Source organism: Meriones unguiculatus, chromosome 16 (genome assembly GCF_030254825.1).
Source record: "Meriones unguiculatus strain TT.TT164.6M chromosome 16, Bangor_MerUng_6.1, whole genome shotgun sequence".
In the NCBI taxonomy this organism is placed as follows: domain Eukaryota; kingdom Metazoa; phylum Chordata; class Mammalia; order Rodentia; family Muridae; genus Meriones; species Meriones unguiculatus.
In genome coordinates, this window is record NC_083363.1 from 59,084,922 (window position 1) to 59,101,650 (window position 16,729).

Genomic DNA, 16,729 nt, shown 5'->3' on the forward strand with positions numbered 1-16,729 from the left:
ATTCTTCATCCGAGCACTGGAGGCACAGAATAGCAACAATGAAGCAGTTTGCTTTGCAGTCTCACAAAACCAGAACCTCCGCTGATTGAGTGCAGAGAAGAGTTTTTTTGTGACTCTGACGCAAGCCCCACTCTCCCTTTTCTCACTGGCTGAGCAATCAGGAGGACACACGCTTGAGCACCATCTGGGTTTCATCTTTCCCTCTGATGACTGCATGTGTCTTTATTTTTTTAACCTCAACAAAAACCATATGCGGTTTCATCTCTATGTTTTATATCCCGTTTCCTTTAGAGCTTACGAAGTACATGGTTGTTATGTCTGCAGGTTGTCAACAAAGCTTGACTCTTAGTGATTTTCGGCTCTCAGCTTCTAAAGAGTCAGGGCAGCGTGGCTAGATTAGCCGGCTCCTGGGGTCATCTAACCGGACTACGCTCCTACAAGGACTCGGAAACTTTTATTTAGAAAATAAACCCTCCAATTTTGTAACCTACCCTAGGCAAGTCCAATCTATCATTTTTATTATCTGTCAATCATCTATCTATCTGTGGTCTGTCTATCTGTCTGTCTATCTATCTATCTATATATCCATCATCACTCACACTAAGCAAGTGAAATCTGGCACTGAGCTGACTTTAAAAGGTACACTGAGGCTGGAGAGATGGTTAAAAACAACTGCCGCTCTTAAAAGAGACCCAGGTTTGCTTCACAGCACCCATAAGGCAGCTCAAAACTGTCTGCAACTCCAGGTCCCGGGAATCTATGCCCTCTTCTGGCCTCCATGGACCCTGAGCATACATATGATGCACAGACATACATGCAGGCAAAACATTCATACACACACACACACACACACACACATACACACACGATCTTTGAGAACTATAAAAAATGAAAATAAAGTGTAGCCCAGGCTGACCCTAAAATCATGATCCTCCTACCTCATCCTCCGTAGATGGTTGATTTCTAGCATGTGTCACCATGGTCCACCACACATTAAGACCCGGGAGTTGCTGAAATTTGTAACAAGTGACCAGATGAACATTGGGAAATGAGAAAAGGCAGGGCCAGAGGGGACCCGGCATTGCCCTAAAGGATCCTAAGCGTTTGGGCTTTCCCAGTCAGAAACCCACTTAGCTTCTCATCCCTTCACTATTCGTATCCACTCAGTTAGCACTGAAGTCTGCGCTGCAGATTGGCCTGCTGGACTGTGTAGAGGACCTGCGTGGCTAAGAAGACTGCAGAGACACGCAGCAGGAGGTGGGGGTGCTGGAGAGGGCGGGTGTCAGGGCGTGTGCCCGAGGATGCCACACAGAACAGCCTTTTGTCTACAACAAGCTGGCTCTGCAGCTGTCCTGATGGAGTTCTTACTCTGTGTCCACATTTCAGCAGCCGCCGTGGGGCCGAATGTGACCCGTGCGGGAGATGGCCAAGGTCAACACCCAGTGCTCCCAGCCCTCCCTGGCCTCGGACAGAGACCCCGATCGCGTAGAGAACGGCCTCGGCAGGTAAGATGGGCTTGCTCCAGGTCACGGGTGGTTCCCACGGTGGAGATTATGGAGAGGAGTGTCTCCGTGCCGGCCGGCCACGGGATGGCGCCCAGGGCCTTCGCAGCTCATCATATTGCCCCATCTTCTTCTGTTCTCGAGATCGTACACCCGAACCAAAGCAACTTCAGGGAGAAAGGGTTTGTTGTGGCTCCCGGTTCAAGGGTGCATCACCTCATGGTGGTGAGGTCAGGGCAGCGGCGACGGGAGCCTGAGACAGCAGGTCGCACGCATCCACAGTCAGAGGTAGAGAGTGATGGGTGCTGCTGCTCAACTCGACCCGCCACTCAACCCCTCCGTTCATCCCAGCCAGGGAATGGCACCGCCCACGGGGGCGTGTCTTCCCCTCTTCTGGGTCTGTTCAGAGGCCCATCCCCCAGGGGATTCTCGACCGTCAGGTTGGGCAGATCCTCACAGAAGCCCGATTTCTTCTTCTTTTAGAATAGCCCCACATTTCCATGCCTGATTGCTAAGGTGAGGTAAAATGAGAAATGAGGCTCAGATCGCTGCATTGCAGAACGGAGGGGACAGTTCAGTTCAAGCTGGTGGAGCGCTTGACTTACAAGCACGAAGCTCTGAGTCGACGCCCGGCACGTGCTTGTAATCCCAGCTCTGAGGATTAAAAAAAAAAAAAAATTCTGTATTTATTTTACGTATATGAGTGGCTTGTCTTCACGCACACCAGAGGAGGTCATCAGATCCCATTACAGATGGCTGTGAGCCACCATGTGGTAGCCGGGAATTGAACTCAGGACCTCTGGAAGAACAGCAGTGCTCCTAACCTCTGAGCCACCTCTCACAGACAGGCAGAGCCCTGGGGTTAACTGAGTCGCTCTAGCTTTATGGGTAGCTCTAGGCCAGTGGGACACTGCCTCCAAGGAGGTGGACATTGTTCCTAAGGACGGTACCCTCTGTTGCCCTCCCCCCTTTGCACACAATTCTGTGTATACATGCGTGTGCACAGACATGCACATACATACACACACTTGTACACACACATTAAAACGGTTTTGTTGCTCTAAATAGGTAAGCGAATGAACACTGAAATGGCACCAAGTGTGATTCTACCATGAAAGTGTAAAAAAACCTAGAAATTTCTCTCTGTTCTCGAACATAAATGCATGGTAACTAATGGCTCAAATGACAGCCCCTCGCTCCCCAACCCTCACCCATCCTTTCTTCTCGCTCCGTTGCAAGCCTCCCTTCCTCTCTCAGAAGCACGTTTTCCCTTTTATTTGTCTAGGCTCTTACCCTTCAGGCCCAGAGCAAACTCTTACCAAATATGGTTAGTGCTGGTAGTCTACTTAATGGGCCCTGGAGTCACCCAGGAGACACACTTCTGAGCATGTCCGCCAGGGAGCTTCAGCTTTGGGCTACTTGAGCTGCAGAAGAGGTCCCCCCTCTTCTGTATTTACGGACTGTAAATACCATGGCACTAAATCAGAGGAGAAAGCTCGGGGGACACCAGAATTCGCCTCTCCCTGCTTCCTGGCTGTTGGTGTGGTGTGAAAAGCTGCCTCCTGGTGGGCCATACCCTCACCCTGAGGGCCCCAAACCCTTAGGTTGTCCTTCAGGGTACAGCAATGAGGAAAGCACCTGGCACAGGAAGTGATGGTCAGCAGCCTCTGAACACCAGAGCGGCTCAGAGCGGATCGCTGCAAACTTTAACCATCTGAAATGCTGAGAGGGGAAGGAACAGCTCACATCCCAGGAGCCTGGTGTTATCGCTGGGTCCTGGCTGTGGCCCTCTCTCCCACACACCCAAACCTCACATAGACACTCCCTGTGAGCTTACCATTAGCAGGTGTTGGTCCTGTCCCTGAGGCCCAGTTCCTATTGCTTAGTTGTTGCTTCCTATTTCAAAGAAAGACCAACACTGCTCGGGTATGCCCACTGCTAAAGCTCTTGCGGGCAGAAACAGTTTCTTCCCCATGATCAGCTGATAAATACCCTTGAAGGAAGCATCCATGTCAGACTGGGTGTGAAGGAGAAAGAGCCGCAGCTCAGGGCTGAGCATGAACGCTGGGCTCCTGAGGCTCTGGGCTCAGTGGAAGAAGCACAGAGGCCATCAGCACCCACTGGAACTTTTCCCCATTGCTTCCTTATTTCCCTGGGCAGGGAAGGCAGCCGCAGGGGTCTCCATCTGCTTCCTGTCACTGAAACAAGCCTTGGAGAAAGGCAGGTCCATTGGAGGTAGGGAGCTGCAAGAGCAGCCCCGAAGTTTGCTTACCCAGAAACCACCGTGGCCTTGCCCTGATGCGGCGCTGACCTGTGGGACCATGAGAGCTCTTGCTGACCTTCTGCCAGACGCAGCACCATCCTGGGAAGCCATGCTGACGCCCTGCCTCCGACTTCTGCCTCCCAGCACTGTAGCTGCAGGCTTTCTCCGTGTCCTGAGCATGCACGGGTGCTCTACACTCTGACGGTGTTAGCATCATGCTCAGGGGATCTGAACTGATGCCTGCTGAAAAGCTCAACTGCCATCTTTGTGTATTTGGGTCTTGAATATTACCCAAGGCCCAAGTTAATCTAAGTTAACCTGGTTTGGTCTACGGGAGGCACTCCTGGGAGGAGGCAGGACTGTTAAGCGGAGATGGGCTTTGTGCAAGGACCTTAAATCACTGGATGAATCATCCCAAAGGAAGACGTGAGGCTCCGGCCCTCTAGTTTTTGCTCCACTGTGTATGATGCCCCGCCATTGGTCCAAAGCAACAGAGAAGGTCTGTTATGGAATAGAATCTCCAAAGCTGTGAACGGAAGCAGACCTGCTCTGTTTCTAAGTGGATTAGCTCAGGTGTTCCTTTAATGGAAAGATGACTCAGATATCTCCCGTGCCCGTCCATCTGCTTCCCATAGCCAGCATGGTCCAGGGCACACTGCCTGGGTCTGAACACTGGCTCTGCAGTCACTTTAAGCCTCTGTTTCCTCATCCATGGGAGGAGTCAGTCTAGCATTGGCTTCCTGGGTTGGGGCAAGGTTAAAACTGCTGGTGAAAGTTGCACTCTTGGCATAGTGCTTGCTGCTTATGGCTAAGTAAATAGTCAGCCATCTTCATGGAAGCCTTCTCCTCTTTTGCCCTCAGACCTCCCAGATGGCCAGGCATCTAGAACTAACCCTTTCCCTGCCTATGCCCGAGGAGTGATTTCTCAGCCTGACCACTCACTGACTCTCACCGAGGCCTACGTGTGTCCTTGCCCAACCATTCATACAGTGAAAGCTTGGTGACAGAGCTCATATAGCTCCTCCCACAGAACAGCCAGGAAGAATGCTTCCTTCAGGAGACAAAGACACTTTCTCTCTTTCTCTCATACAAGCAGAAGTTGACCCCCAAAAGAGCTTGTATAGAGGACACTGAGTCAGAGACTGATCCTTGAGATGCAAGATTTATTTAATGCCATGGACAGACAGACAAATAGACAGCAGCATGGCAGGGCCCAGGAGGGTGGGGGAGGTTTCACGGTTCAAGCTCGCGGCCAGACCCTCTGACCCCCGGAGGGGGACAGAGAATAGAGCGGGAGCAGAGTGTGTGTTCCACCAACACCCACCTTGGTTTAAAGTCACTTCTCGGGTAAGGTGCTGACACAGGGGCACGTGTTACCTGGAGACTCACGTGTTACCTGGAGACTCACATGTTACCTGAAGAGTCTTAGTCGGCCCCTGCTAGAGAGGGGAAGAAGCCGCATGGTACCGTGGCTCGAGCAGCCACTGGAGTCTAACGATGCGCCAATACAAGAAGTTCCAGAATGTTCCTTGGTGTCAGCGAGGAGAGCCCAGCATGTGTTCGGGAGAAAAGTAAAGCCGCCTTGGGGACTGCGGCAGAGTCTAGGTCCTCCACGGCTCCCCAGGCCAGCCTAGCACTTATTTATTCCCCATACAAATGGGGCTGAGTCAGCAGCTACGCATGCTGGCTGTTCCTCAAGAGGATGGGGGCTCAATTCCCAGCACCCATGTGGTGGCTCACAGCAACGTGGAACTCCACTCCCAGGGAAGCTGCTGCCCTCTTCCGGCCTCGGGCACCCGCACAGTGTGATGCATGAACATACATGCAGTCAAAACACCCGTGGATATAAAAGTTTTTAAAGCAGTAAAAAGTACTCCGGCACATACACAAAACACTTTAAGTCTAAAAATCACTATTTTAGAGGAAGGAACTTTGGACAAACCACATCATCGCTTTAAAATTCTAGTCTTCTGGGGGAGCTTTTGAAATAAATCATTGAGACTTGGTGTACTAAAATTGAAAACATTGTTTCTTCCCAATCATAGAACAGGCCTGTAAACACCTGTGTGCCACTGGCCACTCATTAAACACCCCTAATAAGAAAGAACCATCAATGCTCTGTCTCCTGGGACAGCCTTGCCAGCACAGTGGAGCCCCAGATTTCCTTTCACTTTATTTAGTTATCAGGATGATTTTCCTAAGGGAACATCGGAAAAAAGGATGAAAATGCTTCCTTTGAATGAAAAAAAAAATACACTTTAAAAATACCAAAAATCAAAATCTCACAATCTAGGCCTTGTGAAACATGCCCACCATCTCGGTATTTGAAAGCCTGAGGAAATACAACCATGACTTCAAGGCCAGCCTCGGTGACCTAAGAAGACTGTCTCACAAAAGTCTTGGATTTTTCTTTCCCCCTTAGTTGTTTGACTCAATTACCTTTGAGCCACCCAGCATATTTTTAAGGTACTATAGAAGCAAAAGATTTCAGAATGTGCTACAGAGAATTACAATGAGGTTTGAGAGCACCCCAAATCCCAACCCATTTCCTGGTGTAGCTATTTTGAGCGGGCTTTGGGGCACAGGGGTCTGTCTTACAGAGAAGAGGTTTTCTTCATGCTGCTGTCTGAGTAGAGCCCAAAGCAATTATCGCTAAAGAAACCCATTCTCACCCTGCTTCTCAAGGTCCAAAGACTTAAAAACACACTGGCTTCTATTCCCCAGTCACATGTGCCCAACGGCACTGGATTCTCATCATCCTGAGTCCTCGAGGCTTGAAAAGAAGAAAAGAAGAGTGTCACGTTCTCTAGCCTGGTGCCAGCAGGTAGTGTCTGTCTGCTCTCCAGCCCCCAAGTCACCTGAGCAAGACAAGATGTTACACAGAGTGCAAATCCGTAAACAACAGAACTGAAACAACTCTGCCCTTGCCCAGAGACAGGAGACATCAGAAACCTTCCCAATACTCATGGCCTTCTATCAACAAACTCAGAGATAGAAAACCACAATCTGAAACTTCTCCTGTGTTTTAAAAGTCACCTCAGTGCATTGTCCTGGTTGTTGCTGTCGTCATTGTAACTGTTGACTTCAGGGAGAGCCCCTCATGCTGGCAGAGGAAGAGACTGAAGCCTGGTATAGGGGAACTGATTGCCTGAGAACAGATTTCACACATGGTTGACAATTCATCAGACCATGTCTTAGGAGAAACTGGAGCCCAGGCAAAGATGGGCTGATGATGAGCAGGATCATACCTTGACCAGATGTCCACTCTCAGACACGGGGACATTCAAGCTTGCTCAAAAACAGAGCAGAACCTAGAGCCCTGCATCTAGAAGGACTTAACTTGTCTTCTGCATGTGGGCCCTGATGGGCCTTTATGTCTGGAGTGACATAAACACCTCTGTTAGGGTTAGATTCAGAATGACTCAGCATTGTGTGCATCTGGCCTTTCTGCATGTCAGGGCATCGAAGATGGACTTGGGGAACGATGGGTCTCTCTGTCCCTCTTCCCAGTGCTTTTTCTGCTTTTCACTGTTTGTCTCTTGAATTGGCTTATTTGGGGCAGGCGGCTGAGGCTTGCTGAGCAGGGATGCCAGGGTCCGGTGTGGCCCTGTTCATAATTTGTTCTTGGAAGGCAGCATCACACCTCTAGCTGTCGCCAGAGTCGAGGTCAACTCCTGTGCCCTGGAAACCCACTCTGTCTTCTGCCTCTCAGTTCCTTGGAGGGTTCCCTGTCATCACACTGACAACCCAGTTTCTCCTCTTCAGTACCCGCATCTTCTTGGGGACTCAAATGTCATCTCAGACACCCAGTTCCTCTCTGCTCTGTCCCTCTCCCTTCCCTGTGCTTGGTGAGATAAGTTCCTCCGAGAAGTAAGGACAATCATGTGGCTGACAATGAGGACGCCTTCCTGGAAGTCTGTATGTCATAGTTCTATGGCGGTAGAGTGTGTGTTACTAGCAGGTGGGAATTCTCCAATCCATGATAATCTGATAAGACCACTGTGCCGTATTTGTCCCCTTGTTGATCTGAGCCTCTTTGGGGTTTGTGGGCTATGATTAAATTTGCTATGGAAATGCCCCCAGACACTTACCAGGGTTAGCAGCAGAAGACAGACATAGTCAACAGCAGAATTTCAGGCATCATGAAGCAAGCAAGGAGATGCATCAGGAAGAAATGGCCTCCTTAGATCCCCTGCACTCACTCATAGAAGGTTCTCCTCATCCCTCAGGTGTAGTGTACCTTTCAGGGCTAGAGTATCAGAATAACACTTAAATCAGCATGGGATTGCACATTTTTTTTAATTTTTCTTTCTAGAGACCAGGACACTTTAGGGAGGGTGAGTGACCAGTCCTCAGGTAACTGTAGCTGAAAAGTAAAAGGTATCAGGTTGACAATGTTTAGTATTTGCTCTATAATTATTATGGCAGTAATATCTAAGCCTCTGTCACAATCAGTGAAGACACAGACACCTGTTATTTTTTAGAGTCGCCTCATATCACCTGGGGCATGGCAGATATTACTTCCTAAGCTATCTTACCTCCCAAGCCCCCATCCCACAGTCTACCCACCTGCCAAGGCAAGTCAACTTCTCAGATTCGAGGACTCAAGAGAGACTATGCCCTCGCCCCTGCCACTACCTCCTAAAACTGACCGAGGCACTGTGGGAGACTCCCACTTTGTTGTCTGTGGAATGTCAGGACAGCCATGGCATCGGCAGCATAGCAGGGCCTCCAGCACACCAGTAAGATATGACTTGTCCCTTAAGGGTACAGGGGAGATTTGCTTCCAGCAGTTTGAAAATAGAGCCCCACCCCTGTCAGGTGGATCAGAACCTTGCCTCTGACAGCGTGCCGTGGGGACCAGACCTCAGCCGTGTCCCAGTAAACTGTTTTCACTTGTGCTGTCAGCTAAAACACGAAGGACAGCTCCATGCAGTAGATGAGGGCAGCTTGAGAAATGGGGTGGAGTGATGTCAGGGTTTCCCCTCTGCCGTTTGGCCTTGTGACCTCAGGGAAGTTACTTAAGCCCCCTGGACTTTCATTTCCTGTCTTCCGGCAAGACTGCATGGCTACATGGTAAAATGGTTGCAGCTGATGATACACAGTCATCTACCAGTCAGCGGTGAAGGCTTTGTTGTATTTGTGAGAGTGTTGGAGACATAGGAGCGATTCCTCTACATGCCAAAGATCCCAAGAAATCACATAACTCAGATAAATGGAGAGGCCTGATAGTCAACTCTAAAACCAAACAAACAAATCAATCACACTTGTGCAAATTAGGGACATCGGAGCCAGCAGCAACTTGTGTCGTAAGGCTCTGGGGTTTGGCTGACAGCCACCAATGGCACACAACCAACACACTTCCTGGCTTGGCCCCAGTAGTCACAGGGTGGTTTGGGTTTCCGTGCATGGCCAAGCTAGACCTCAGGAACGTAGTCACAGTGAGATGGCTATGATTAGGGGTGACTTGATTGAACCTGAGGGAGGATGAATGGCATCTGTGGCCTGAGCAGCCAGACCTTGAAGGTCCCCATCACTGAGGATGGCCACACAGCAGAGGAGGCTGCCAACTCCATGTGGTTCCAGCAGAAAACGTGAGCTCGCTGGGAGGAGGCAGGAGGAGGGGGCGTGCTGGCATTCCTGGCTATCCAGAGACATCCCCACCTCCACTCACACCCCACCCCTGCAGGAGGCATGCTGCAGAAAGGGACTCAGCACCTGGCCTTCAAGGACTCTGACTTCTAATCACTCACCACAGGGAGCGAGCATCCCCTGAGGTTAACGTTTGCCTCCTGCTTCGACCACCTCGTTAAGAAAGCCGATTAGCTTGGAATAGGCCGTGTGAGAGCATTAATTTGCCTTGCTGGCTTTCCTCAGGAGCCATGGAGAGAGGTGCAGCTCCTCAGGGGACATTGCCTGGCTGGCTTTTTAATCAGGCTGGTTGAATTCAGCCTTAGGGGGTGGGTTTTAGTGCTCCCTCCCCGACATAATCCTGGCCTTCTTCTAGGCTGTTCTTCAGATGCCAGTTCATCACACTGCCAGCGTGGCCAGCGCTTTGGGAGGTCTGTCCCACCAGTACGAGTGCTGTTCAGCTTGAATGCACAAACGAAGTGGCTCCCCTTTGCTGGCTGCCGTATTCCTGGGGACCGACCGGGGCAGGATTGCGCAAAGGCAAATGAATTTGTTTTGAAAACACTGTTCAAATTATTGTGACTGTGCTTGGAGGGATGGGACAAATCATGCAATGATCCAGGATGTAGGAAGTCTGCCAGACGAGAACATGCCTGCCCAGGAACTGCATCCACAGAGAGGAGGAAGGAAGGCTTCTGGAGGAGGTAGACTCACCACACAAGTCAGTGGTACGTTGGGAGCAAAAATGTTCGTTCGGGAAGCACTGCCTGGAAACAGCTGCTATGGTCCAAGACAGCAGGTGCTGGGACCTCCCCTGGCCCTGGTCTCTGATGGAGACCACGCTAACACCTTCCCTGCCTTCGCTTATCTCATATACAGTAACTGATCAAAAGCTGTTCTCCTTACTCAGAATTACTGTAAAGAAAGTGCCGCTCGGGGCCAACAATAGGGCTCAGCAGGTAAAGGTGCTTGCCGCTAAGCCTGAGTTCAATCCCTGGGTCACACATGTGAAGAGCAGAACCAGTTCCTGCAAGTTGTCCCCTGATCTCCACATGTAGGCACACGTACACCTGTACATATGCACCAAAATAAATACACGTAAAGAGGTCGTTTGTCTGCAGAGGTGCCTTTCCTCCTGCTGCCGGCATCTGCCCAGCTCACTCCCGGCTGCGCAGGATGAGCTTGACATCAATTAGCATGCTGCATGTTTGATCTCCTAGGTCTCCCTCACCATGTGAGGAGACACCTTCCACACTGCAGCAAGGGATCGCCATGGAGACCGGAGGACTGGCGGGATCCGCACGGAGCTCGTTCACAGGCCAGGGGGCAGCCAGGTAATTACCCTGAACGCCCTTCACCTTGAGGACAGGAGATACCTCCGAAGGCATGCTAGAGAGGGCCGAAGATCTGAAGAACAGGGCAGGGAGCCGAGCACCCCAAAAGCTGTCAGTGAGGAGCCTCCATCCTCTTGAACCAGATGTTCTGAGCTTGGAAAAGGTGAAGAAAAATGGCTTCGGTTTAAAATTAATAATAATAATAAAATAACATTGAGTGTTCTCTGTCCTGGAGAAACTCAAAACAAAGCCAACAGAGACTGTGCGAGACTGGATAGCCGTGAGAACGATGGACAGACACAGTGCTCTGCCAAGGATGGCATTTCCTGGAAGAGCCATGGAAGGTTTCTCAGGATGTCTAGACTCTATAGCATGCACCCCTGCAAAAGCACCCTACAAAGAGGCCCCCTGTGGAAGGCTCCTCTCCTGTTCCCTGTCTTCTCCTGCGTACGATGTCTATCCTGTTTACCCTTTTGAATAAGGTTTCAGCCTCTTCCCTAGGGTCCTCCTTCTTGCTTAGTTTCTGTAGGTCTAGTTTTTAGTATGTTTATCCTATATTATATGTTTAATATCCACTTAGAAGTGAGTCTATAGCATGTGTGTCTTTCTGCTTCTGGGTTACCTCACTCAGGATGATCTTTTCTAGTTCTATCCATTTGCCTGCAACTTTCATGGTTTCCTTGTTTGTACTTGCTGAGTAGTATTCCATTGTGTAAATGTACCAGAATTCGAGGTGTCCTAACTAGGCCATAGAGGAAAAGAATCCAGACAGTCCTGATGGAACCTGATAGGCTAGGGTCAGACAGTAGGAGAGGAATCCCCTATCAATGGACTAGGGGAGGGACATAGGAGGGAAAGAAGGAGGGAGAGTGGGACCGGAAGGAGATGAGGGAAGGGGCTACAGCTGGGATACAAAATGAATAAATTGCAATAATAATAAAGATAAAATTAATTAAAAAAAAACACTGGGCAGATTAGCACATGCCTGAGCTCTTCCTCCCTCTAGGACACCTGTACGTGTCTTTAACGACAGAGGCATTCTGGGGAGAGAGTCGTCCAGCTTCCTGAGCTTTATCTGAAGTGGCTCTAACTCTGCCAGAGGCATGGGTGGCTAGAGCAGCACCAGCAGCACCCACCCTCCCCCACCACCCCATGGCAGGCGCTCCGCTAATGCTGATTCATTACCAGCCAGCAGTTTCCTTAAACTGGTACCACAGTTTTCCAGCCGCATCATCTGCAGTGCGAATTAAGCTGATCATCAAACAGATACATTCATTTACCTGTTTATTCACCATAGTTTTTAATTGTAGGGAATGTTCTTCTACTTCTGTGTCTGTGTCTGCGCGTGGTCTGTGTGTTTGGGGGGGGGTTCTAGGTGTGTTTATTATGGGTGGTGTTTGTGTTGTGTGTCTGTGTGTGTGGTGTGAGTGTATATTGTGTGGGTGAGTGTGTGTGTGCGTGTGTGTTGCAGATTGGCATTTAGTATGTTTGTCCATTGCTGTCCACCTTAAGTCTCTCACTGAGTCTGAAGGTCATGGCCAGCTGCTAATCTAGAGTACCCCTGTCTCTCCCCCAGTGCTGAGATGACAGACACACTCCATCCCTGCTGGCTTTTTCATGGGTGTTGGAATCTGAAACTGGGCTCTTCATGCTTGCACAACAGGAATTTTATTTCCTGAGCCATCTCCTCAGGCCCTACTTTTTAAGCAGCTGGCTGTGGAAATGGTTTCCAGGGTTTTGTGTTAATAAGACTTGCTCTGTCATGACTCTGGTTGCAAAGAAGAGAAGATCTTCAAGTCAGTGCACACGAGCAGACCTCAGGTACGCTGGACAGGCAGCAGAGGATCAGGATAGCTATGTGGCCTGTGGTGGAGATGGTGCCGAGAGGGTGGAGGAGAGGGCCGGGGAGGCGGCCATCATCCCTTCCTTTCCTTGCCTGTGATGGCTCTGTACCTTCTTCTACAGGCCTCCTCCATTCCCGTCTCTCTTTGGTGACACCCCATCAGGCGCGGGGCTGCGTGACCAACTCCAGCACAGTGGGTGTGTCAGCAGTTCAGAGGCAGGAGTGGTGCACTGCGAGCCAGCTGTCTATCCCTGTTGTCTGGGGATGGAGGAGGAGGAGATGACCTTCCTTCTATTCCCTTAGAGGCTGGGAGGGACAGTGTCCAGAGCTGAGAACAATCTCCCCAAGCAGAGCCACCAACTGGAGGCCAAGTGTTTGACACAGGAACCTGTGGGGGAGCCTTTCACATTAAACTACAAGGACTGCATGCTTTTACTGCCCCTATGCTTAGCAATATTTCTCAAAGGTTTTCTTTTTTAATTCCCTGTGTGAGAGTTTTGCTTGGCACGTGTGTACTGCGCCACGTGGATGTCTTGTGCCCATGGAAGTCAGACGAAGGCATTAGGTTCCCTGGAAGTGGAGTTACAAATGGCTGTAAGCTGCTTGGAACCAAACCCAGGTCCTCTTCAGGAGCACCAAGTGCCCTTAGCTGCTGAGCTATCTAGTTTTCCTTTAGCAATCCTAACGAACAAGAGCTCTGCTTTGGACAAAAGGAATAATATGTTTTCTGATGCCCCATTGGAAGAAGCATGGCCATGGGAAAGTTGAAAGGACAGAGCCATAATAGAGAGATAGTGTGGGCTGGAGAGATGGCTCAGAGGTTAGGACCACTGGCTGTTCTTCCAAAGGTCCTGAGTTCAATTCCCAGCACCCAGCTATGGGTCTATAATGAGATCTGGTGCCCTCTTCTGGCCTGTAGGCATACAGGCAGAATACTGTATAAATAATAAATCTTGTGGGGAGGGGAGAGTAATTCACCAGTGAGGCTCTGCCACAGACTGGAGAGGGAAAGGAAGAAGGGGAGAAAAGGGCACAGTAGAGATAGAAGCCTGAGCCACAGGCCCAGACTCACCTCCACTGCTTCTTCCGGGGCTCCTGAGGCCAGATCAGGCTCTTTCTTTGTCCTTCATCCTCTAGTCACTGTCTGTCCTTCCCTCTTCCAGGGTGTCGCGCCTCATCATCTCACTTCGTGCGTGGGCTAATAGGCACTCACACCACGAAGGTCAGAGACCTGACTCCTTTTTGGATCGTTTTCATGGAGCTGAGCTTAAGGAGGTGTCCAGCCGGGAAAGCAATGTCCAGCCTGACCCAGGAGGACAGGAACCACCAGACGGAGGGAAAGGGTAAGAAAGGATGTGCTTCATGCTCTAACATTCTCCAGCCCGAGTCCAGGGAGCCCTTGAACCAGAATTCCCAGCCTTATTTAAACCTGACCCATCCTGCCTAAAGCTCCCAAGACTCATCAGGGGTTTCTGGTCTCAACCACCTCTCTCTTCAAGGACCCTCATCCCAGACTGCATTGCGACCCATCTTGCTAAAATGTGGGCCCTGTTTTGTCTGGGGAGAGCCGAGGAGGCACCAGTATGTGTGTAGAGGTGAATGCATGTTCCTAGAAAGAAGATTCACAGGCTCGTGTGATCCAACAGCAGAATCACTCCTGCGGCCAAGAAGCACTGGGTGGGGAGAGGGGTGTGAGGGTGAGCACAGAGGAGGGGAGGTAGAGATTGTCCGCTTCAAGCAGGAGCATCTGTGAGCTACCGCTCCTGTGGACCCTGCATGGCCCAAACCCTCTCCCTCCTCCAGGGAGCTGCAACTGTGCTCTTGGGGGGTGCTCTTCCCTCAGGCTCCATCATCACAAGGGAATCTCTGCCTCCTCTATTTTGTAAGGAGTATTTGTAGCCATGGGGCTACCCAACACCAAGGTCTTATAGAGCCCACATCAACTCGCTAACCACCGAGCATCCAGAGGTCTCTTTAGGATGTCCAAGCCAGTCTGGAAGGAAAAAGAGGTTGGACCTGGAGAGAAAGCTGACCTCCCTCTCTACCCTTCACCCTCACCCTTCAGGAGCAGGTGTATCTTGCCCAGAGCCTGCCTTCTGGGACGCAGAAGGGATTAAAGCCTCCTCTTTGGTCAGACTCCTCTGAGGAACACTGAGGTTATGAAGGTGTGAGCACAGCTGGAGAATGGATAGTCCCTGTATGGTTCACTAGAGACAACGCCATTTGGTTTTGTGCTGATGAGGAGAAAGGCCCAAGTCTGGGGCTTCTAGGTGAACATCCAAGGCCCCCGGAGAGGGACAATGATGAGACTTCAGGAGACATCACGGGTCTTTCTGGACTCTCCATTGAACTTCCACATTTGTCTATGAGGTGGCATCTTTGTACTGCAAGGGCATGCAGTAAGTTGTGGAACACACAACCACTGAGCATTCAACGGCCTGGGGAGAGAGTTCTGTCAGGGAAGTGCTTGCTTTGTGAGCACGAGAACCGAAGCTCAGCCCCAAGAATGCATGAAAAAAAAAAAAAAGCCAAGAGCCTAATGCTGGTGAGACAGAGACAGGTGGATTTTCGGGGCTTGCTGGGTGGCCAGCATTACCTACTCAGTAACTTCCAGGTCAGGGGGAGATAGTATTAGGACAGATGGCCCATAGGTGATAAAGGGTAGTGGCTGCTATGTCAAGAGGACTCAGGTTCAATTACCAGCTCCCAGAGAAGAGGCTGCTAACTTGCTATTAATCCTTCAGCAGGGTGATGAGCCAGGCCTAAGACAGGCCCAGGAGAGGACTCAGTGGGGCCTTGCCCTCTGCACTCGCTTGCTTTTCAGGTGAGGGGAGTCTGGAGCTTGCTGCAGCTAGCGAGGCTGGCTCGATTTCTTCGGGGTGAACAAAGACTTCTTTAGCTAACCTGATGAAATCATCTTCCCACTACCTTAGGCGAAAGGAGACGGATGCTGTACTCAGTACATTTCCCAGTATGACCAAATAAGCAGAGGACTGAGTGAGAGCCAGGCAAGACCTAGCTAGACCGGAGACACCTGACCACGCTCCAGAGGCTCAGGGTGGGAGCTGAATGTGTACGCAGGATTCGGGGGCTTCGTGGAGGAGGAGGGTTTTGGGTTTTTGGAGGCCAAGTCTCAAGTATAAAGCAAAATATGTGCTGAGATGCCGCTCCACGTGGACCTAACCTTGTGGAACTGGAGCCACTGTATCCCAAGAGCTGGGTGCTCTCTCTTCCATCTCCAAGGGATTTTCAGTCATTGGGGGAATTTTCCAATGAGTCAAACAATCCAGAAACAAGCAATTGAGGCCTCATCTTAAATGGGGAGAGGAAGTCTTGGACAATGACATTCAAAACAGCAGAGAAGAAGCTTACTAAATCACGCCGAGACGTCACAAGGCACTGGCTCCCACCGTGGTCTCTCGGGAACCATCGACAGTGACTGCTGATGGATGGGCAGATGAGTAGAATCTGAAGCTCAGAAACTGATGGGATTCAAACCGTTAATTCTTGTTTACCCAGAAGCCTGGATTTAGCCAAATGCTTTTCCTCTTAATCCAAGTTTTTTTGTTTGTTTTTTTTTAACCAGGCCTAAGTATACACACACATACACACATGCACAGATGCATGCCTGTACACATACCTACACACACACATACACACACACACACACACACACACACACACACACACACACACACACGAAAGGCTGAGGAGAAGTGGGTGAAGTTGCTGCCACCATCACCTCAGGCAGGAGGGAACTGAGTCACTGACAGCACTCCCATCCTGCGCTGCTGCGGTCTCCCTGCCTCCCTGCAGGGCCTGAAATGGTGCCAACACTTGCAGCAACTCACAGGAGGAGAAGCTCCCAGCTCCAGCCAAGCGCACTGCCACCCGCCACCCCGGCCACCCGCCACCCGCCACCCGGCCACCCGCCACCCGGCCACCCGCCACCCGGCCACCCGCCACCCGGCCACCCGGCCACCCGCCACCCGGCCACCCGCCACCCCGCCACCCGGCCACCCGCCACCCGGCCACCCGCCACCCGGCCACCCGGCCACCCGCCACCCGGCCACCCGGCCACCCGCCACCCGGCCACCCGCCACCCGGCCACCCGCCACCCGGCCACCCGCCACTCGGCCACCCGGCCACCCGCCAC

General features: G+C 51.0%; 1 protein-coding gene across 1 annotated transcript in view; it reads left to right on the forward strand.

The window, feature by feature from the left end:
• The first annotated feature begins 1,398 nt into the window (after positions 1 to 1,398).
• Cnga3 (cyclic nucleotide gated channel subunit alpha 3) overlaps positions 1,399 to 16,729 on the forward strand; it is a 37,552-nt gene continuing 22,221 nt past the window's right edge. Inside the window, exons 1-2 of the mRNA XM_021631539.2 lie at positions 1,399 to 1,505; positions 13,737 to 13,916. Coding sequence (XP_021487214.1) covers positions 1,423 to 1,505; positions 13,737 to 13,916 — 263 coding nt within the window. The 5' untranslated portion in view covers positions 1,399 to 1,422. The remainder of the gene's footprint in view (positions 1,506 to 13,736; positions 13,917 to 16,729) is intronic.